The sequence below is a fragment of the Vicia villosa genome, linkage group LG5, assembly GCF_029867415.1.
Source record: "Vicia villosa cultivar HV-30 ecotype Madison, WI linkage group LG5, Vvil1.0, whole genome shotgun sequence".
Taxonomy (NCBI): Eukaryota; Viridiplantae; Streptophyta; class Magnoliopsida; order Fabales; family Fabaceae; genus Vicia; species Vicia villosa.
Window position 1 is genome coordinate 28,534,724 of NC_081184.1, and position 23,486 is coordinate 28,558,209.

The following is a 23,486-nucleotide window of genomic DNA, read 5'->3' on the forward strand; positions in this document are numbered from 1 at the left end:
GGGCACACCTTTCTTGTGTGACCCTCCTTCTTACAATGATAACATCGAATGCCAGATGCTTCGCCACTGTAAGACTTCAATTGGCTTTTGCCCTTATTCTTGTCAAACTTACCATCCTTTCGTAGGAGTTTTCCTTTAACGGCTGTCGCACGCTCGCGAAAAATGAACAGAGTCGCCACCAATATATTTATCCCATAATGGAAAGGAATATCGGGAAACCTAACAAAGGGTAAGAACAAGGTCTTTCGACCAGAGAATCAAGGTACGGGAGTCGGTTACGCGAGGGGAAGGTGCTAGCACCCCTCACGCCTATCGTACTCGATGGTATCCACCTATGTTTGTTTCTATCTAAAGGGTGTATCTAATGTCTAAACCTAAATGCGAATGAATGCAGAATGTAGGGAAAAGAAAGAATTGTACTCGCACGGGCCCTACCCCGCTACCTACGTATCCTTTTCAGGAATCAGAGTTACCGTAGCTCGGCTCACGATTTTCTGTTTGTTTTTGTGTTTTTTAGTTGGGCGGAGTTAACGTTCACGCTCTTGCATAAGGGATCGCCTACGATGCGTTCGAGCGGAAATAACATTGCCCTTAGAAGGAAAAGAAATGATTGGTTTGTGTCTTTTAGGGTAGATGAGTGGTGAATAGTTCCCAATACCGGGCTACTCACCACTTTCTCTACTTTGTTTTAATTTGAACCATTGTTAGGTGTTTTAAGTGTTTTCGGTTGTGTATTTTTTAAGGGAATTTACTTCGCGATTCGAATCACATAAAAATGTATAATGATCGAGAAGCAGATTAGAGAATGAATCCCACTCACTTCTATCCCATTATGTAATGCTCGAGAAACAGATTAGGGAATGAATCCCACTCATTTCTCTCCCATTAATTAATGTTTGAGAAACAGATTAGGGAATGAATCCCACTCATTTCTCTCCCATTAAGTAGTGACCGAGAAACAGATTAGGGAATGAATCCCACTCGTTTCTATGCCACTAAGCGATTGAGAAACAGATTAGGGAATGAATCCCACTCATTTCTCTACCACTTTCTGAATGTGATTCGCATCTTCCTTTTATTAAGTATTTTAAAAGTTGAAAAGAAAAAGAATGCAATAGGGAACTAATCCTAAATTCTAATCTAAGTTATTCTAAGGAACCAAAATAACAAAAGCTATACAATTTATTAAAGAAAAAACTATACATGGAATAGGTAAAGGAAGGTCAATATACGGAAAATAAAATTGAGAACTATAGCAAACAAATTGGCATTCACAAACACACATATATCAACTAGTTCTAAAAAATTGAGACTAAAATTAATTCCTAAGTCTATAAAAGAATTATTTACAAGGAAGTGTTAAACAAGGAAAATTCAAACATATTGTGAAGAAAAAAGACTTATTAAGAGGATTAAAACAATTAAGAGAAATTAACAAAAATCATGACAATTATTTACACACCCTAAAATACCTAAAACAATTTTTATACATTTTCATATTTGAGTCAAGATTGGAATTATGAGTAAAAAAAAAAGAAGCTAAAATGAAATTAAAATCTAATTGCAGGGCGGTGCAACAGCAATTTCTAACTGAACTAAAAAACAATTATTAGGCAAATCTGGGCCCAATTCAGGGGTGTAAAGAGCAGATCGCTCAGGGCCCAAATGCAAGGGATGGTGGTGCGCTAGCGGAGCAGGGGTGTGGTTCCAGAATCGTTATAGGGCCCAAGCATGTGGCCCAACTACACTATCTGCTTCCATCTTTTTTTTTACAACATTTATTTAACATTCATTTTTTTATATCATGGTTTTCTTTGACGTGACATAATAAAGGAGCATATGGATATCAATTGGTCAAGTTCACCTTAAGTGAGATAGGACAAAAATCAAAACCTGGGCCAAATAACACTCAACACGTCATCCACTAATCATTGGAATAGGATAAGAATGAAAAATAATGGGAACGAAAAGCGAATAGAAACATGCCACCTAAGCAACGTTGAGTCATTGCCATGAACAAAGAAACAGACGCCGGAGCTAGGGCTCCGGTCGTCTTCTCCGGCCAACACACGGCGGGGATGAACGGAAATTTCCAGAAAATAAAAACTCTGCCATTAACTCTCTCGGTTTTCAACGTAGATTCCAGATCCGTCATTAGTTTTCATTAAATCAATCTCTAACATCAAAACCGATCCACTTATTGTAACCTTAACGTTTTAGTGCTTCAATCAGAACTTATGCTAAACATATCAATACATTCCTTGCGCAAGACAGAAAGCAAATGAGTCCTTCAACGTTCAAACAACAAGCATTTTGTGCGAATCAAGTCATAGTTCAAGAAGCAGAAAAGATTGAACACCAATATCAACCGGATAACGTCTCAACAGATACACATGCTTCATACATATTGCTGATATGCTGAGAGGGATTGAGGCTTACCTGTTGCGAATCTTGACCAAGAGTCTTCGGAAAGCTTCCACTCCTTGCGCTTGGACTTTGGATGTAATGGTGGTGATGAACTTCAGAGCTTGATTCAAGTCTGGATTTAGAGATTGTGTACGCGGAGATGAGACAACTGGATCTGGCTCAGGAATACAATCGTGATCGTGATTATGACATGGTAGTGATGGTGATCGATTACCGGTGCTTGAAGGTCGATGATGTTGCTAGGCAGTGAATATGGATGAAGGTTGATGAAGCCTGGTTATCGTGAAGCAGTTGGAGATGGATGATGATGAAGGTTGCTCACGGTGGTTGAAGGTTGTTAGGGGTGGTTGTTATGGTTGTTGAGTGAAGATGAGATGAGGGAACGAAAGAGAGAAGAGAGTGATTAGAGAGAGTGATGAGGGAGGTGGGAGAGTGAAGAAAATTTGAAACTGGAAAAATGACGTGTCTTCAATGATTCGTGAAGGGTTTTGATTTATATAGTGGGGATGCATGAGTATTATGGTGGAGTCGCATGTAGGGTAGCATTTCTCTCACAAACTTAGTGAACAAGGGTCTTCTATATTTGGTAAGCTTTGGCATGCCTTTCACGTGTTCATATTATGCATGGTTTAATAAGGAGATGGCTGAGCTACTACTTGCATGCATGCTGCAGAAATTTGCAAAGAATGGGCCTTTTACCTCATGCCCAAACATCACCCATGGTGCCAACTTTACATGCCTATAACTCTAGCTATGGCTCACTATTTGCTTCAATTTTGGGCTCATTGTAAAGAAGACGTGGAGGACAAGAAGTTTTGTGTTGATGATCTCTTGAAATAAGGGCCATAAGCTTACTCAAAATGGCATCGAATTCACAAGGTTACACTTACTTAGCCTGGGCGTGCGTGACTTGATTTATAGCCTGACGAGTTGCTGTGACATGGCTTGGCCAGGACATGACTTTAAGACCTCATATCTCATGTAATACCTCATAAATTTCCATAATTCTTTGATTAATGGATAGAGTACATGGAGTAGAATAGAAGCATATCAATATTGCATTTCATGGGCCCTTGTGCTTCTCTATAATCACCTTCAAAGTTGGCACGCCACGTGCTTGATTAATTGCTTGCGTGTGCCCTACATTTGTGCCCAGCAACATGACTTGAACAAATGTGATTCTGAAAACTTCAAACCTCAATATCTTTTGATCCAAGCTTCAAATGGAAAAATTTCCAACTACAAATTTGTAGAGGGCTATGATTTGAACACTTTTGATGTTGAGCTTGTCTTAAAATTCTGTCGTTTTTAACATGATAATTGAACCTGAAGTCAGCTGCCCAGCCAATTGGAAATTCACTCAAAAATTCTTTAAGTGTAGAACTTTCCTCTTTTGGCAAGTTCCCATTTCAACTAAATTTCCAAATTTGGCAGTTTTGATTATTTCTTGATTTTTCTCATTTCTTTGACTTTCTTTGACCGATTTTCCACCAAAAGTCAATATTTGAATAATTCTTCTGATTTTGACCCAAAAGTCAACCGTTCTGATTTTTTCCCGATCTTAATGAAATTCCCGATTTATCAGCTTCTGACCAATGGCAATCAACTGAATATCTCCACACACTCATCCTACCATCATTCTTTATAAAATCAGCTCTTGATTGATATGTTGACCAAAAAGTCAACTGCGTTGACTTTGGTCAAGAAAACCCTAATTTAGGATGACCAGTTGAATTACAAGCTTGTATGCTCCCACTAGTGCTTTCTGATCAGGAGTTCTTTGCCATAAAAGCTCTTTCTTGCCAGTCTTTGAATGGTAACAATGCTATGAATGCATGGGTCAAATGACCTATATGAAATATGTGCATGAATGTAAAACCAGATAAGGGTAGGACAAATTTGGGGTATGACAACGGCCAAACCTTCGCCAACAGTCGAAGGTTTATGCTCCTTTCGTTCGTTCAGGTCCTTTGAATATAGGGCTGATTGAACTTCTTCAAAGGTCAGGGACTCCCTTCCATACAGGAGAGTTTCTTTGAAGTGAGCATGTGATCGAGGCAAAGCGCACAATAGTAACAGCGCTTGATCTTCATCATCGATCTTTACATCAATATTTTCAAGATCAAGAATCAGCTTGTTGAACATATCCATTTGCTCATCCAACACTTTTTCTTCAACCATCTTGAATGAATACAAAGCCTGCTTCAGGTAGAGTCGATTTACCAGCAATTTGGTCATATACAAACTTTCAAGTTTCGCCCATAACCCTGATGTCGTCGTCTCCTTTGATACTTGTCTGAGAACCTTATCACCAAGGCTCAACAAAATTGCGCTGTGTGCCTTCTCGATCATAGTCGTCTTCTCCGCTGCCGTTAATGCAACATTCATGGTCGCCTCTCCCTTCAATGCTTCCAAACAACCCTGCTGAACTAGTAGGGCTTTTATCTTCAAGCACCACAGACCGAAATCATTCACTTCGGTGAACTTTTCAATCTCACACTTTGTTGACGGCATCTTCTCCACGCTCACCGCACCAGTTTGTTGTGAAATCAATGCCAAGAATAAAGTATAATGCAAGGGAAGAGTAAAGAACAAGGAAGAAGAAGAACACAAAAATTGGTTATAACTGCTATTGTTTTACTTTCTCTTAAAACAAGATTACAAGTTTACAAGAATAACAAATAACCTCTCTCACCCTAAATTAGGATTTGCAGCTTAGCAATGATGAGAGACTAGTATGCTATTTATAATAAAACCTAACATACTAACTAATGGGCTTTTTCCACAAGGCCCATTACACAAGCCAACTTAATAAACAAGCTAACTTAACAAATTAGGGTTTAAACACTAAAACCTAATCTAACATGCTAACAACACTAGCATCTTTGACACAAGCATGTGAACAACCTTCGACTTCATGCTTAATCCTGTCGAACCAAGAAGCTACCCTTCAGCCATACTAGAGTTCGATCCAATATCTCACATATATTTATTTTAACTTTTAGTTAGCTAGTTTTGATTCAAAGTTGGTTTGATAATTATTTATTTTGATTGTAGGTGTGTGTAAGACCAAAATAATAGAGAAAACCATCTTTATACTGTCTAAAACTGATTTTGAAATTACTCAGTTCAGGTTGGTGGCACTAGTGCAAAATGATAAATATAATTTTAAAATTTACACCCGTTTTCTTAAAAATGGGTGTAAATAAGAAATGCGGTGGCAATTTTGTAAATAAAATATCATTTTGAGTATTTGCACATGACAACACACACCCTATTTTATAAAAACGGGTGTAAATTAAAAATATTGTTATAATTAATTCTCAATTACTCCCATTAAACATAAAACGGGTGTAAATTTAAATTAAAAAAATTATTTAATTTTATAACTTAAAATATTAATCTTAAACATATTAACAAACCACAATCTATTTTATTAACAAACCACAATCTATTTTATTAAGTGTTAATTGTCTAATTGAATAATAAATATAAATTTATGAGAAAAGGGGTGATGCACTGACAGTGTAAAATATCTGTACACTGTCAATCAATCACCAGCTATGTATCTAATTAAACCATTTTTTTATTTAAAAAAATTTAATGACATGATACGTTTATGATTTTTTATTGGATGATACACTGTAGCACTACTTTTAACTCTAAATTTATTAAGTGAATAGTATTGTGTAAATAAAATAATATAAAGACAAAATCAACAAATTATCACACGATATCTTCTCTTCCAAAAGATTAAAACAAAATCTTACTCTTTCTAGTTCTCTTTGTTTGTTAGGGTTATTTCCCATTTCTCAATGACAGAAGTTATCACGTGGCTACATCCTCTTCATGTAGTAGCAAGGGTGTGAGTGAGTGATAATTGCTAACTATTTACTTTTCAGAATCGGGAAAACCAAAATGCCAAGTTGTTTAACACAACATTTCATATGCAGTCAACAAATCAACAAATTTTTCAAACCTCCCACTGCCGTCGCCGACGATGACGATGATTTGCTCAACTGGAACTGGGAGAACAACCAACACCCTATTATCAACACTTACACCCGAATTCATCGAAACCCTAATCCAATTCCTTCACCTCACACCATAATATAAAAACCACTAGTAGTCAAGAACAAGAAGAGAAGCTACGTTCAGTTCCATTTGGAATTAGGTCAATCCGGTTTTTATTACGCGTGCACTCCACTTGTGCTATTGAGTTTACTCCCGGAGATGTCGAAGACGAGAAATTACACGCTCAATTTCACTAAATTTATGCGCAAGGAATCCAATTTAGAGTAACCGAAATGAATTTCCCTTTTTTCTGATCTCAATCATTTGATTCCTCTGCCAATTGATTATTTTTATTCTGTTTTTTTTCTTCAGGATTGGAATAATGAAAGGGTTGTTTATTATGATAAATGTTGGATAATGATCCATCTTTCCACAGAATAAACAAGGTTTTTTATTTAATGCCTTTAAGTTAATTCCATTTTGTATGATTTGTTGGGTTTTGAAGTGTTGAATGGGTTCTTGTGAAATTGTTGTTATGACAGGTTCATGAAGTTGTGAAGATGATGGGAAGTGGATGGATAACAAATCAACATTGTAAGGTGGATAATGTTAAACATCACCTCAAAAAACTTACTTGCAATCTTATTCTAGTAACAGGTGAAATTTGAGACAGGTTCTTATTCTAGTAACAAAATTTGTAATCTTCAATCTTTATTCAAAGGAAAATCTAGTCATTATACAACAGGAACTTCTGTAATATCTTGTGATACGTTATCCGAAGAAAAGCCTAAAGAGAATTCTGTTTCTGATATGTTGGTTGATTCATTTGGAAGGATTCATACTTACTTGAGAATATCATTAACAGAGAGATGTAATTTAAGGTGTAAGTATTTTATGCCAGCTGAAGGTCTGGAGTTAACTCCTACTGATCAGGTGTAAGTATTTTAGAAATTTGTAAGACAACTTATATTTAGGTGTTTATGTCTTGTTTGCTTAAGACTAGAGTATATGACCTATAGTTCTATGAAACAAAAATACGACACTTGTTATATAAGTGTCATATGGGTGTCGGGCACCGATTTTAAAGAGTGTCGAACCAAAGAAAATAAATCGTTTCTTTGGGGACACCTATTTGACTTTTCTGACAATTGTTGAATGGAGTGGAGAAAGCACAACATATTGAATGGAGTAAGATCCAGTTGTTTTGTTTTGTATTTATTGAACTGGTTAATAAACACTTGTTTGGATATGGTTTTGTAAAATTTAGTGAATACATGGATTGAGCTTTAAGATGAACTTCCTGAACAATGGACATATGTGAACTGTGATTAAGTGACTATTTGATGGCTGGTCTCTTTTCATTACTTTGTTTGAATAGAATGCAGAGTGGACGCCTCTTGTTTGAATAGTGTTTGATGTCGATGTTTTTAAGTCAAAACTTTCACGGTCTAGTTCATGATATATCTTGTGCTACGAGCTTCTGAAGTCTTATGTGTTGAAGTTTAATTATAGAGCATTATACATAGCTTGATGTTTTATTATGTGGCATGGTTTGACTTTATAGTCATTAAGAGATCAAATGATTTATACAGGCATTGATAAAGTCAACTAGCAGGCTTAGAGATGCATTACTTCCTTAAGATGAACCGAAGTTGGCAACCCCCCCTTGCTTCTTCTTGCTCAGCAGCGATCTCTGTAAGCTCTTAAACTTATAAATGTTAGAGCTGATGATCAAGACTTTATTCTGAAATTTATTATTTTTGCAGGGTTCTCGTTAATGCAAATGCACCCTACATTAAGATGGTCAGTGAACAGTTTGATAGATGCCATGGAACTATAGCGTAGAAAATTGGTGATAGTACAATTGTGTTTAATTATTTAGGAATCGATTGATGATAATACACATGTAGAAAATTGTTCACGACAACTTTGTTGAGGCAGTCAAGTTTGTATTGGTTTTCCTCTTTTCCCTGTTGTCTATATTGCTTTGGCTTTAGTACTTAGTGGTTAGGCTGATTTTTGTAGTCAGTACACTTATATGGGCTAGCGAAGAAAATGGATATCACAGTTATTACTTCCTCACAAGTAAGATTTTACTTTTAAATTTTTTGACACTCATTAAGAGCAAATCACTATAGCGGATACGGCAAGTACTTACTTTAACTTGTTATAGGATTATTTATAAAATTATACACGCACATTGCTTCTCTGCACACAACTATGTGATTTTTATACAGTTTTAGCAGAGTCAGTTATTAAACATTAACACCAGATCTGGTCAGACTAATTGTCTTGTCTCTTGTCCTCAGCGTCCTGCTTTAATACCATTTAATTCCATGGAATTGCGGCTGATTGATGGCGAGGGTAATTGGCAACTCCGTTTGATCAAGCAATGATACTCTGGTAGGTAGTGTTGATGCAGACTCTCATAGTTAGAATATTTTGCGGAGTCTTGAACATACTGGCTTATCGTGAGCGTAAATAAGGTTGGCCGATGATGGTATCCCCATTTTCTTCCATTTTCGTGAGCGTAAACAAGGTTCAAGTTTTGCAGCACCAACCAAAATGGTTGATACGAAGTTGAAACAAAACTATTTATAGCTGCAGTATATTAAGATCAATCATGTACAGTCTCCCCCTTATATTCCTAGGTAGTTGATATTTATTCATATTTTGTAACCATTGTTTTAATAATAAAAAAAATAGCTTGAAATATAGTAGCTCTTTGATATATTTTGTTACCAAAGCATCATCCGTTCATTGTAACAGGTTTGGGTTCTTTTCTTCAAGTCCATCATTTCTCGGTCACTCTTCTTGATCTGGACATCGCTCATATAAAATCTAATTAGAACTTAATTCACATTTCATGTTGGCTAAGACATCTGCATAAGAATTAGTACTGCATTTTTACGTGCTAAGCTGTTCTAATATCGCAGCTTTGTAGAATATCTAACAACAACAGAGTTTATGTATAATCAGGTCATCCTTGGATTGTTGATGCCTTTGTCCTATGCTGTTTTGACATGCTTAAAGTATTTCTGTCAACAACTTTCATCATAATTTATGATGGAACTGTAATTGTCTTCAAGTTTTATGAGGAGCTGGTGGTGGTCCTTCTTGCAAGCTTTCTACTTAATCTGCAGCACTTAGTTGGCTACTCGTTCTGCAGCACTTGATCTGCAGCTTGCAACACTCACTCTGCATTACACGATCCATAACGCTCACAGTCCTTGCCTCTCGTCCTCTTCTTCGTTCATCAGGTTGAACTGGTGCGTTATAAACTTAGACGCCGGTCGAAAGTGTTTACGAATTATGGTTTTAGAGGGGGCTGTTTACTGTCATAGAATTTGCACAATTTAGGTTGAACCATTCAAAGATTGGTTATGGTTGATACAATTCAAAGAATGTTATCTGCTAGTTTTCTTATTAGATACATAATTTCCTCATACTAATGTTGTAGATTTTATTAGAAATATGTCAACTATTTTCATGGATTCCAGTCTTATTGTTTTGTTTTGTCTATTTGTCTTTGACATGATGAATCCAAAAGTTAAGAGTAATCTTATTTTAGAAACATATAAACACTTAATTATGTGTAACCTTCTTTGACCTTCCATATTGGTCTAGTCTTGATGTAAGACATTGTATTGATGCAATGCCCACTTCATTATGACTGCACATGATTTTGTATACTTTTTGGTTAATTTTAAAAATATTTTGACTTAGTTAAAATATGATTTTTATGTGTATGATTTTATAGTATTTGCAATATTTTGACTGAAAATGAAATATAACTAAATGGTGTATATGAAATAGGGTGTAAATAGATATAATTGTTCATTTATAAATGGCGTATTTACACCCGATTTTTATTTAAATAGGGTGTAATTAAGAACATATCTACACCCGATTTTTATTAAAATAGGGTGTAATTAAAACGTAATTACGCCTAATTACACCCGATTTTTATTAAAATAGGGTGTAATTAAAACATAATTACGCCCAATTACACCCGATTTTTATTAAAATAGGGTGTAATTAAAAACGTAATTATGCCCAATTACACCCGATTTTTATAGAAACAAGGTGTAATTAAAAACGTAATTACGCCCAATTACACCCGATTTTTATAAAAACAGGGTGTAATTAAAAATGTAATTACGCCCAATTACACCCGATTTTTATTAAAACGGGGTGTAATTAAAAACGTAATTACGCCCAATTACACCCGATTTTTGTTAAAATAGGGTGTAACGTAGAACGTATTTACACCCGATATTTTTAAAATAGGGAGTAATTACGAACGTATTTACACCCGTTTATTAAACGGGTGTAAATTCGTTAGACATTTCTCACCCTGTGGATATACACCCGATTTTTATTAAAAATAATGGGTGTAAATTTAATAAAAAACGGGTGTAAATTAACATTTTTGTACTAGTGTGGTAATAATTTTCTGGTTATGTTGAAGAAATGTTAATATATATTAATCTCATTAGAGAGCAACTATGAAATGTAAATCCAGTTTGTTAAATAATTTTAATCTCAAGATTGTATTATTATGAGCTATTTTATATTCTTGTGAAACATTATAATTTTAATCTTATTTTTTTGATGCAGTAGGAAATTAAGCAAGTGGTGGAATATATATTGTCACTAATTTGATTTAATGCAGGGCAATTTGTTATGTTGTGAATGAGATAATTGAGCAATGCCTGAAATTTTGTCTTGGGAGTCTTCCTTGATATAGGTAAATTCTCTAAATTTTATAGTTACTGAAACCATATAATACAATTTGTATCATTTAGTTAGCCAATATTTCTTGTTACAATCAGTAGCTGCATACCAGTACAAACATTTTCTCTTTAGCGCATAAAAAAAAACATTGCCAATTTGCAAGTCTATAATAAGATAAATACATTTGCATAATGAGGAGAATATTTCAAGCCACCAGTAAATTAAAGAATGAGTAGTTTATATTTTTATCATGTTGTTTATTGGAAAAATTGTGTGCGAATCTATCAATTGCTCTTATAGTTTGTATCTATTCTTATGTTAATTTTTTTTCTTGTATGAGTTTGTAGGTCTATAACAATGAATATCAATTGCTTGTATGAGTTTTTTTTTGTAATTTTGGCTTCTGATCTTGATTGATGACTGCACATAGTGCACATGATGAACTGGACTCAAAGTCTTTTAAGGAGATAACAGCTCTTGAAGCGCAGTACAAAACTTATTGAAGATGTCCTTATGTTGAACATAAACCCCAATACCAAACTTGTTGAAGATGTCCTTATGTTGTACATAAACTCAGGTGCTAGAAGTATGAAGCATGAAGATGAACACCAATTATAATTTGTAATTTATGTTGGTTGTTTTATTTTATCTTGGCTTGTCATGTTATTTTATTTATAAATTTGTAATGATTTTAATTTACTGGGTATCATGTTCGAACAATAACTTAGAAGGATGAACCTAACTAGCTCAATAATCCTTTGAATGATGAACTAGAATGGCTAAAAATAGCCCTTTGTGTTTGTGCAAATAAATAATATTTTTTATTAATATAATCATTATTTTTTATAAAAAATTAATTAAATTTGTCATTTTAAAATTAAAATAAAATTCATATTGAAATTGGGTTTGAAGAAATTTGAGTGGTTCAATTACTAGATTGTTAATAAGATTTTTTTTTTAAAAGTAGAAAAAAGTTAGAGAATTTCTTTGGGGACCCCCTATGGGGAGAACCTCCAGCGAAAAATCAAAAATACTCCTACTTCGGAAATGCATTTCCGAAGTAATTTTTTTTTCAAATTTTTTTCAGAATTCGGAAATGCACTTCTGAAAATATTAAAATGGGTGTTTTCGAAGATGCATTTCCGAAAAACACCTATTTTTAGGGTTTCGGAAGTACACTTCCTAAAAAATGTTGAACCCTTTTTCCCAAAACAACACCCATACTAGACAATTCTGGTAAGAAGTTAATGTTGGGTCTGGTAGAGGATCTGTCTTATAATGGAACTATTATCCTTTATTTGATTTTATTTTGGCCACATTTTTATATTTTTCTTTATCCTTGTAATTTTTGTTTGTATTAATCCATTTGATTTATTAATGAGATTGGTTTTGTTTTCCGGGTGCTTTATATGCTGAAAAACTTCTGATTCAGGGTGTTTGAACTGAACAAGTTGTTCATACTTCACTCAGTGAAGTGCAGAACCAGTGAAATGGTGAAGAAGAAGAAGAAAAGCTGAAAACGAGAAGATAAACTAAGCTTCTTGATTTGTGATTTCATTCGTTGAGTCATAATGTTCACACCACATGGTTAATATACAATGGCTAGGAAGACGGTTACGTAAGCTAACAACCAGTAACCGAATGCCAGCTGGTAAAACACATGTGCTAGAAATAAATGAATTATACACATACAAGCTTAGCTAAAATCGGGTAGAGTATATAATTCTAATACCCCGCCTCAAACTGAAGGTAGGTGAGTGTCACAAACCACCTTGAGTTTGTTTCTAAGATCCTGGAAGGCTGCAGTACCAAGTGATTTGGTCAGAGTGTCTGCAATTTGAGCAGTAGCTGGTACATGTTCTATAGCAAGCTGTTTAGCCACAACTCTCTCGCGGACAAAATGAATGTCAAGCTCAATATGTTTCGTTCGAGCATGCAACACTGGATTGTGAGAGAGCAGTACAGCACTCAGATTGTCACATAGAAGAGTAGGAGTGTGGAATGACACTTGCAGTTCTGAAAGCAGTGACTCCAGCCATAATAGTTCTGCAGTGGAGTGAGCAAGAGCACGATATTCTGCTTCTGTGCTTGAACGTGCAACTAAGGACTGCTTTTTGGAGCTCCATGACACAAGATTCGGGCCAAAATAGAGGCAGGAGCCAGAGGTGGAACGCCTGTCATCAGGATCACTTGCCCAGTCAGAGTCACTATAAACACGCAGAGAGAACTTGGAGGCAGAGGCAGCAGGAGATAGCATGAGTCCATAACTACTTGTGCCACTAAGATACCTTAGGAGTCTCTTCACAGCAGACCAGTGTGACTCAAGAGGTGAGGCCATGAATTGACATGCCTTGTTGACACTGAAGGCTATATCAGGCCTAGTAAGAGTGACATATTGTAGAGCTCCTACAATAGATCTATATAGAGAAGCATCAGACAAGAGATTTGAGCCATGCTTACTGAGTTTGCAATTACTAAGCATTGGAGTTGGAACTCCATTGGCATCTGGCATATTAGCTCGAGCTAGTAAATCCTTGATATACTTGGACTGTGTAAGATGTAAGCAACCATTGGTATAGAACTTGACCTCAATGCCTAAGAAATAACTGGGTCTGCCAAGCTTCTTAAGAGCAAATGTGTGATGCAGTTTGTTAATCAGATCATCAATCAAAATAGAGTTAGATCCAGTGATCAAGATATCATCTACATAGACTAAAGCATACATAGAAACATTTTTAGCACAGTAGATGAACAGAGAATGATCACATTTGGATGAACAGAAGCCAAAGTGAATAACAGCTTGAGTAAGTTTCTCATACCAGGCTCTTGGTGCCTGCTTAAAACAATATATGGCTTTGTGTAGCTTACATACTAGATTCTTGTCTTTGCTCTCAAACCCAGTAGGTTGCACCATGTATACTTCATCATGAAGAGAGCCATTAAGGAAAGCATTGTTGATGTCAATCTGATGAATTTCCCATTTGTAGGTAATAGTCAGAGTTAAAATGACACTGATGGTGATTGGTTTAACAACAGGGGAGAAAGTTTCTGTATAATCAAAGCCATGTTCTTGGTGAAACCCTTTGGCCACTAACCTGGCTTTGTGTTTGAGCAGACTACCATCAGAGTTGTATTTAAGTTTGAAAACCCACCTACATCCTACTGCTTTTCTGTCAGAGGGTAAATTGGTGAGAGTCCGGGTTTTGTTAGCTAGTAAGGCATCAAACTCAGTCTTCATAGCTTGTAACCAGGATGGAGAAGCTAAGGCTTGTTTCACAGTGGTAGGTTCAGACTCTATATGGGCTATGAATGCCTTGGGTTTGGATTTCCCTGTCTTTACTCTTGTGAGCATGGGATGACTATTAACAAGAAGATTCTTAGGAGAGTGGTTTGAGTGTATTGAAGGTGAGTTGGAAGAACTGGAGAGATTGAAATGATTAGGGATCTGGTTTGAGGATAGGCTTTTTGTAGGTGAATTAGTAATTGGCATACTATCATTTGTGCTATTATCCTCAGGATAATTAGCAGTGTTGTCTGTGGGAGTTGCTGTGGGAAGCTGGCCATTATCCTCAAGATAATTCAGATTAGGTGACTCATGGTTGGATGTGTTACCCCCAGACATATTAGACATGTCATTAATGGAATGTAGGCTGGTGTCAGAGACATGACTGGTTATTTGAGCTTGTGAAGGGTTAGTGGGTCCATAAGAGTTTGGTTCATGACCAGGAGAGAGTGAGAGACTGGGTATGTCTGTGTCTGGTACAGAATTAGCCAATGTGGGGTCCTCCAGGGATGGATGAGGGATTTTTTGTGAGGGTGACACATGTAAAGGGGTAGACACACAAGGTGCAGCAACAGAGGGTAATGTAATAGTGTTGTTGTTTGACACACTAACAGAGCTTTGTTGTTTAGAGAATAGGGATGGATAGGGAAAGTGATGTTCATTGAATTTAACATCCTTAGAGACATAGATCCTACCATCTTTACTGAGGCATTTGAAACCTTTGTGTTGTGGGGAGACCCCAAGATATATGCACTCCTGGCTTCTCATTTGTAGTTTGTTTTTGTTGAAGGGCCTGAGTAAGGGAAAGCAAGAGCACCCAAATACTCTTAATGACTTATAGTCGGGTTGTTTAGCATATATGGCATGAAAGGGAGAACTGGATTTGGATAGTGCAACTGTAGGTAACCTGTTTATCAGGTAGGTGGCTGTGGAGAAGCTATGATCCCAGTATTATATAGGTAGAGAAGCATGGGCTAACAGGGTGAGTCCCATTTCAACTATTTGTCTGTGTTTCCTTTCAACTGTGCCATTCTGATGTGATGTGTGTGGACATGTGAGCCTGAGAGAAATACCAAGGTCTGCAAGATACTTTGTAAAGGGGCGAAATTCCCCACCAAAGTCAGACTGAACTGCTTTGATTGTTGTGTTAAATTGTGTTTGAACAAATTTAAGGAATAACCTAAAGGCAGATAATGCTTCTGACTTTTGTTTGAGAAAGTACAGCCATGTGTACTTGGAATGACCATCAACAAATGCTATATAGTAGCTAAAACCAGAACTAGATGGGCTAGGGGAGGGCCCCCAAAGATCAGTGTAGACAACATCAAAGGGGTGTTTATAAACAGTAGTAGTAAGGGGAGCATACAATCTATGAGCTTTGCCTAGATTGCAAGAGTTGCAGAATTGAACACTACTATTATTCACAACAGGGATATTACAAGATTTCAGTATATGAGCAACAGATTTTAAATTTGTGTGGCCTAGTCTATGATACCATAGTGTGTTGGTATTACAAGTATGTTTATCAGTATTGACTGACCTAGAAATGGAACTATCAGATACAATAAAGCTATGAACACAATTAGGTTGCTCAGGCCTAGAACTGACTTGGTGAGAATTGAGAGGCTCCACTGACAGTTGAGGGAAGCAGTAAAGACCACACTCAACCAGAACTCCTTCAACAATCACTTGTTTAGAAGCCTGAGAAATAATATAGCATTTGTTAGGAAGGAATTGAAATATGACTTTGTTATCACTAGTAAACTTGGAGACAGACAATAAATTTTTGGTAATGGAGGGAACATGTAACACATTTGTGAGCACCAAATTGAGATCAGGATTTGTATGAGTGGTAAATTGGATAGACCCTGTAGATTGAATGCTCAGATTTTGGCCATTGCCAACACAAACTTTATGAGACCCTGCATATTTATGTTTTGTGTGTAAAATGTGTGCATAAGGTGTTAGATGATGTGAGGCACCTGAGTCGACGAACCAGGCATGTGACTCCAATTCTGAGGGAAGAGAGTAAGCTTGTGTGGTTGCCATCATTGCCATAGCTGGAGAACTCTTAGCAGCATCAGTGTTGTTGTCTTGAGATTGCTTGGAGTTGGACTGAGTCCTGTTGTTCTCCGGGGGCATATAGTTCTCATCAAAGCGATGCCAGCAAGTTGACACAGCATGTCCATACTTGCCGCAGAGATGACATGTGGGTCGATTAGCAGGTGTGGATCTTCCACGGCCACGCCCACGGCCCCGAGTGTATTCGTTTCCACGTCCACGGCCACCTGAGTATGCTCCTCTGGAGCTGGAATCTTCATGGTTGGTGTGAGCTACGTTTGTTGCAATTGTGGACGTTGCAAGTTCTTGGCGGAACTTATCTAATTGGGCTTCCTGCACATAAAGAAGTGCTTCAACATCACACAGAGTAGGTGGGATAGGGCATCCATACATTTGCATCACGAACGGGTTGAACTCTTCAGGAAGACCCTCAAGAATAACATCAATCTGATCTTGTTCAGTGATGGAGTCTCCCACGGCTAATAACGAGTTGGCTATGGCTTTGAGTTCCACACGCAATTGTCTCACCCTGGCTTTCATTTGCGCATTGAAGAATTGATGGATCTTGTCCCAGACTTCAAACACATGTTTACACGCAAGAACTCGTGGTAGCACAGATTCAGAGATTGTAGAGAGAAGCCAGATGAACACGGCTTGATCTTGCGCGATCCACGTCTCGTATTCATCAGAAACCACGCCGGTGATGCGATCTTGTGCAGTCTTGAACTTCTGAGGGATCTGAGGATTGACAACGAGCTTGTGCATCTTTTGTGCAAGAATCACTCCTTCTACCTGTTGATTCCATAGCAAGTAGTTGTTCTCCTAAAGTTTGATGGAGAGTTTGGGACCAAACGAGTTGTTGGATTTTGTTGCACCTAGCAGCATCGAGTTTCCATGAGACTCGGTCTCCGATTCATGAATCTCGGGTGCCATGGGACGCTAAAGAACAGGGGAGTGAAGCAAGGGTTAGAGGAGAGGTGTGAGGTGCAGGAAGGAACGAACGAGAATCACAGACTGGGGTTGAGGGAAGTGATGGCGATCGAAACCGCGACTGATACCATGTTTAAACTGAACAAGTTGTTCATACTTCACTCAATGAAGTGCAGAACCAGTGAAATGGTGAAGAAGAAGAAGAAGAAAAGCTGAAAACGAGAAGATAAGCTAAGCTTCTTGATTTGTGATTTCATTCGTTGAGTCATAATGTTCACACCACATGGTTAATATACAATGGCTAGGAAGACGGTTACGTAAGCTAACAACCAGTAACCGAATGCCAGCTGGTAAAACACATGTGCTAGAAATAAATGAATTATACACATACAAGCTTAGCTAAAATCGGGTAGAGTATATAATTCTAATACAGGGGCACCATTTTTCTCTGTTGCAACATGAAACTAAGAAGTTTAGGAATGATATAGAGAAGATGCGCAGTGAATTGAGGTACTAGACAATTCGGGGTGTTGAACACAGCGAATTGGTATGGGTGTTATTCTGGGAAGAAGGGTTCAACATTTTTTCGGAAGTGTACTTCCGAAATCCTAAAAATGGGTGTTTTCGGAAATGCATCTCTGAAAACACCCCTTTTTAATATTTTCGGAAGTGCATTTCCGAATTCTAAAAAAGATTTGAAAAAAAAATTACTTCGGAAATGCATTTTCGAAGTAGGGGTATTTTTGGTTTTTCACCGCGGGTGACCAAGAAAGTAGGGGGGTCTATAAAGAAATTCTCGAAAGTTATTGGATGTATTATTTGGGTTAGATTTTATTGGCCCAACAGCAAATGGGTCCAAACTAAACCGCTCCAATTACCTGAACCGTTTCAACAAAAAAATCGATTTTTAATAGGATCGAAATTGGGCCTATATATTTCATCCGAGGGTTGGGCCGAATTGGGGGTTTTGGGCCAGAACCGATGTCCACCCCTATTTATAACAATGAGAACTATATACTTGCACAATTGAAAATTGGATTGTATACAATGAGCATGTTAAAGTTACAGGAAATTGGATATTAAAATAGAATCTGCAAACATGATAGGTAGCATTTCAAATGCAATTGGAAATGAATTAACAAAGAAATTCAAAATATGATAGTTGATATTCAAATAGAAATTTAGTTGTGAATTAATAGCTTAGTAATTTCACAACAACATGATTTATAGCATAATATAATGACTACTATTTGCTATTTTTAAAAGTAAAATAGTGACAATTGTGGCGTTGAAACTACCATTATATACGGAAAAACAAAATTGTCATCTTAAGCAAAGTATATAATGGTGGTGAGTACGACACTTCCTAGAAAATCATCATTTCATATTTTGCAGGAGTCAAATTTTCTCTGTTTTGAGAAATCATAGTTTTTTTAAGAACTATGGCACTGAAACAACTATGATATTCAAATTTTTGTTGAGTTAAATAATATATTCATTCAAATCCCACATCGAGTAGTATGGAGAAAATAGAATTTGAATATTAATATAAATAGAGATGATTAGTTTGAGTTTTTAACACCACAACAAAATATAATTTTTTGGGTGTATAGGGGATTTGGATAGTTATGTTCCTAAAAAGGGTTTTCAATTTTTCGTTCAAAAATAGTTTTTGAGAGTTTTTTATTTTTCCGTTAAAAAATAGTTTGTTGAAACGATTTAAAATTTTTCTTTTAAAAAATTGTAGTTGAGAGAGAATTTGCAGTTTTTTCATCTAAAAATTAAAGTTGAGAGAGGGTTCGCAATTTTTGCGTTCAAAAATTGCAATTGAGATAGGTTTGCAATTTTCTCCTTAAAAATTTAAAAATTGCAATTTGGAGGGTTTGCAATTATCTCCTTAAAAATTGTAATTATATGAGAGAGTTTATAATTTTATATAATTGTAAAAATTAGAAGTTGAATAATGAATTTGTGAGTTTTATTTTTTGAATTTTTGCTTCTTTTTTCTTTTGTGGACATACTTTTGTGTGCGTGATATTTTTTTATTTGTTATTTTCCAACAATTTTAACTGTCGCAGTTCAATTGTTTATTTGTACTTGTAGTACATTACATTTTTGGGTTAAATGACTTTTGTCCCCTGCCATATTGGCGTGTTTTGGTTTACCCCCTTAAAAGAAAAATTGACGCAAACCTTAAAAAAAATTCCATCATTAAAGCCCCTGTTCCATTTTTTTGGCCAAGATTCTTAGAATCTTGCCTACGTGGCGTGTTGACTGTGTATTTGTTGCACACATGGCATTTTTTATTTTCACGTGGAATTTCGTTTTTTGAAATTTTTTTTGTAAAAATGCTTTTATCCCATTTAGAATTGAAATCAAACATGCAGTAACTATTTCCTAACATAATCTTCTAGAATAACTAGAATAAAAAATTTTGTTTAAAATATAATTTTACAAGTTTATCTCCAAGTGAAATGATAATTTAATCTACTTATTTAACAATAGTTTTATACAAAATGATAAAGAAAAAACTCAAAAATCTCTATATTTAAGAATATCATTTTTCAATAAAGTGAATATCAAACTCAAAAATCCCTTTATTTAATGTGCGCAAACGGATAAAAGTTAGTCATCAAAATTTTAATTATTTATATTATATCACACTATTTATTTTCAATTAAAATTATAAAATTTTGTAAATAATGGGACTTGAACCCATTCCTCTACATTAAAGAGGAGAAGCGCTACCACTAAAACAAACAATTTTTGTTGTTTATTATTTGAACTGAAAGTATAAATTGTATAATGTATTCTATATTTCATAAACTATCTTATAGTATTTTATTTGTTTACTATATTAATTGTTTGCTGCTATTTTTACATATACTTTATTTCATAAATTATTTATTTTTTACTGTTGTTTTATAATATACTTTTTTGTTTACTGCTACTTCATAAATTATTTATTTTATAAATTTATTTGAATATCAAGTAATACTTATAATTAATAAATTTTTTCATGATATTTTTTTAATTATATAAAAATGCAATTAATATATTAACGTTATTTTTTTAATTATATATTAATGTTATTAAATTAATTTTTTATCATAAACTTATTTAAATAATTATATTGTAACTAGTTATATGTAAATATGTATAGTATATATATTGTAACCAACTATATTGTAACTATGTAACTAATTATAACTATGTATAATATATATTGTATAATTATATTGTAACTAACTATTAATATAGCTCACTTGGTGGGAGTATTCCATTTTAACCTACAAGTACCAAATTTTAAAAAAAAATTTAAAAAAAATTAAGCCAAAACATGTAGCTCACTTGGTGGGAGTCTCCTATTCTAACCTATAAGTGCCAACTTAAAAAAAAATATTTAAAAATTCAAAAAGAAAATTAAAAAAAACGAAATTCCACGTAGAAATTTAAAAAATAAAAAATTAAAAAAATGCCACGTGTGCAGCAAATACACAGTCAGCACGCCACGTAGGCAAGATTCTAAGAATCTTGACCAAAAAAATGATAGAATTTTTTTAAGGTCTGCGCCAAATTTTTTTTTTAAATGAGTGGTAAACCAAAACACACCTATATGGCAGGGGGGCAAAAGTCATTTAACCCTATATTTTAAGATTAAACCAATATAACCTTGTAACACGTTAGCTACCTAGTATAATCGTGAGTTACACAATTTATTAGAGTTTAATTTAACTCCTAATTATACATAAAAAAAGAGAACTATTACTTGTAGATTAACATGTTTATTAACATAAGATTATAAACTCCTTAAAGTTTAAATGTTACTCGAAAATTTAACATTAATCTTAGTTGTTTTATAATGACTATTATATTGTATAAATAGCTAGAACAACGTTCATGATTAAATAAATTATCAAACATATCAATCATTTGTTAGTTTTCATTGTGTAAAAAAACCTTCTTACCTTATTTGATAAATATCTTCTAGTTTAACCCTTCAATGGCTTAATAGGTGTTATCCTCATAATAAGCCAAATAATATGCATTATATTTTTTACTGTATAATATATATTATTTAATCAAGATCTATTATTACAGTATAAATAATTGCATATTGTATTCATATTTCATTACAATATACTCTTAATCAATCAAGGATGAAAACCAAAATTTTCATCTTCGTGTTCTTTCTTTGTGCATTAATTATTAACTCTTGTGCGCAAATTGAGTCATCCAAAGATAGTAAACAATTTATATATATTAATTGAATGTAAGATACCTTTCTTCTTTTATTATATTTAATTAATTAAAATTATTTGTTGATTAACAGTTGGTGCAACTAAGGAATTCAAACCAAAAATTGGGATACGTGAACGAGCAGTCTATACTGGTGGTTGGACCAACAAAATACAACGTGGGGGATATGGAAAGGATGTAGGAGGAGGGAAAAAAGGTGGACCAAGCTCAGGTGGATCGATCCCGGGAGGAGGTGCACAAGGTGTGGGTGAACAAAATGGAGGTGGGAAAGACAAAGGAAGTGAACCTGCACGAAGAGGAAAAAATTAAAAACTTTGGTGAAGATATTTGATGTTTAATAAAGTCACATAAGTATTAAAGAAGCATGATGTGGACATGGACAAATTTAGAGTTTGCGGACGAAGGGGAAGGGGATATTTTGCTTTTGTATTACAAAATAAAAGAATTAAGTTATAAGAATATATAAATAAGAGATCAATTTCAATTTATTATTAGTAGTATAATTTTTTTATGTTATCAATTAATCATAAAAACATATTTTCTCACTTCTATAAAATTATATAAATAGTAAACAAAAACATAACCCATAGTATAAAAAAATCACAAATATAGATTTTTTTTCAAGTGAAAATGCCTTTGTCTCTAACACGTCTTATATTCACTGATACTTTACCTCGATGTGCTTTGACATATAATAAAATTACATATTTTTTATCAAGATGAATTGTGTTTTGAGTTTCAAAGAACAATATAAACTTTTCTTGTAAAAAGTAAACTCTTGTAGGAATTTATCCATCCACAAAATTTCCTTAGACGTTTTAATCAATTTCATTAGTAGATAAAAATAATACATTTCTATAGCCTGTACTTTCAAAGCATTACTCCCCCTGCAAAAGTCATTATGTATCCAAAGTAGAATTTTTAAAATCAATGTTACAATTCATCTTTACATTTGTGTAGCCATCTAACATAGGTTCACCACTCTCAAAACATAAGCACACATTCTTCTTTACTCAATTTTAAACGAGTAGCAAGTGGAGTACTCACGGGGTTTTAATTTTCTCTTGTTAAACATCTCTAATACCTTTCCAATGTTATTGTGTTGAGAAAGCCATAATTTTTCATGCTTCTTAGCATTAATCCAATTAATTACATTCCATATACTTTGCCTTCCTCTTACTTAGGCGAAAGGCATACAATTCTAAGTCTCATCTCCATGTCTACAACCTTTAATTCAATTAAGACTATATCATCAGCAAAAAGTATACATTTTGGTGCTAGCTCTTGGATGTGCGACATAAGCACATCCAACACTAATGTTATATGGTAAAATTTTAGGGTTCAACCTTGGTGCAATTCTATTCTTATAACGTTGTACGTATCTCCACCATGAGTCCTCAAACTTGTTCAGGCCTCCTTACATATCCTAGATAGCTTAAATATAGGTAATCTAAACACATTTCCTCTATAGAAATTTTCACAAAATCACTCTAGACACTCTATCATACATGACAACTCCAAATCAATAAAAACTAGGCAAAATATCTATTTTAGTTCTATAACTATATCATTGGGTTCAGATTGGACCCTTAATTTTTTCCATGTCATATTGGTCCCTTAAGTTTCAAAACATTTCATTTTTGTCATTTTTGTCTAATTAGCGACCGTTTTTCAAAGTTTTTCTGTCGCTAATAGGCAAAAAGGACTAAAAAATGAAACATTTTGAAAGTTAAGGGACCAAAGTGACACGAAAAAAATTAAGAGACCAATCTGA

General features: G+C 34.8%; 1 protein-coding gene across 1 annotated transcript; it reads left to right on the forward strand.

The window, feature by feature from the left end:
• Positions 1-21,541: 21,541 nt before the first annotated feature.
• LOC131601512 (uncharacterized) lies at positions 21,542-22,257 on the forward strand. The gene is made up of 2 exons (XM_058873350.1): positions 21,542-21,697; positions 21,786-22,257. Exons 1-2 carry the CDS (start codon positions 21,613-21,615, stop codon positions 22,019-22,021), a joined length of 321 nt encoding a protein of 106 aa, XP_058729333.1. The 5' UTR covers positions 21,542-21,612; the 3' UTR covers positions 22,022-22,257.
• Positions 22,258-23,486: the final 1,229 nt, after the last annotated feature.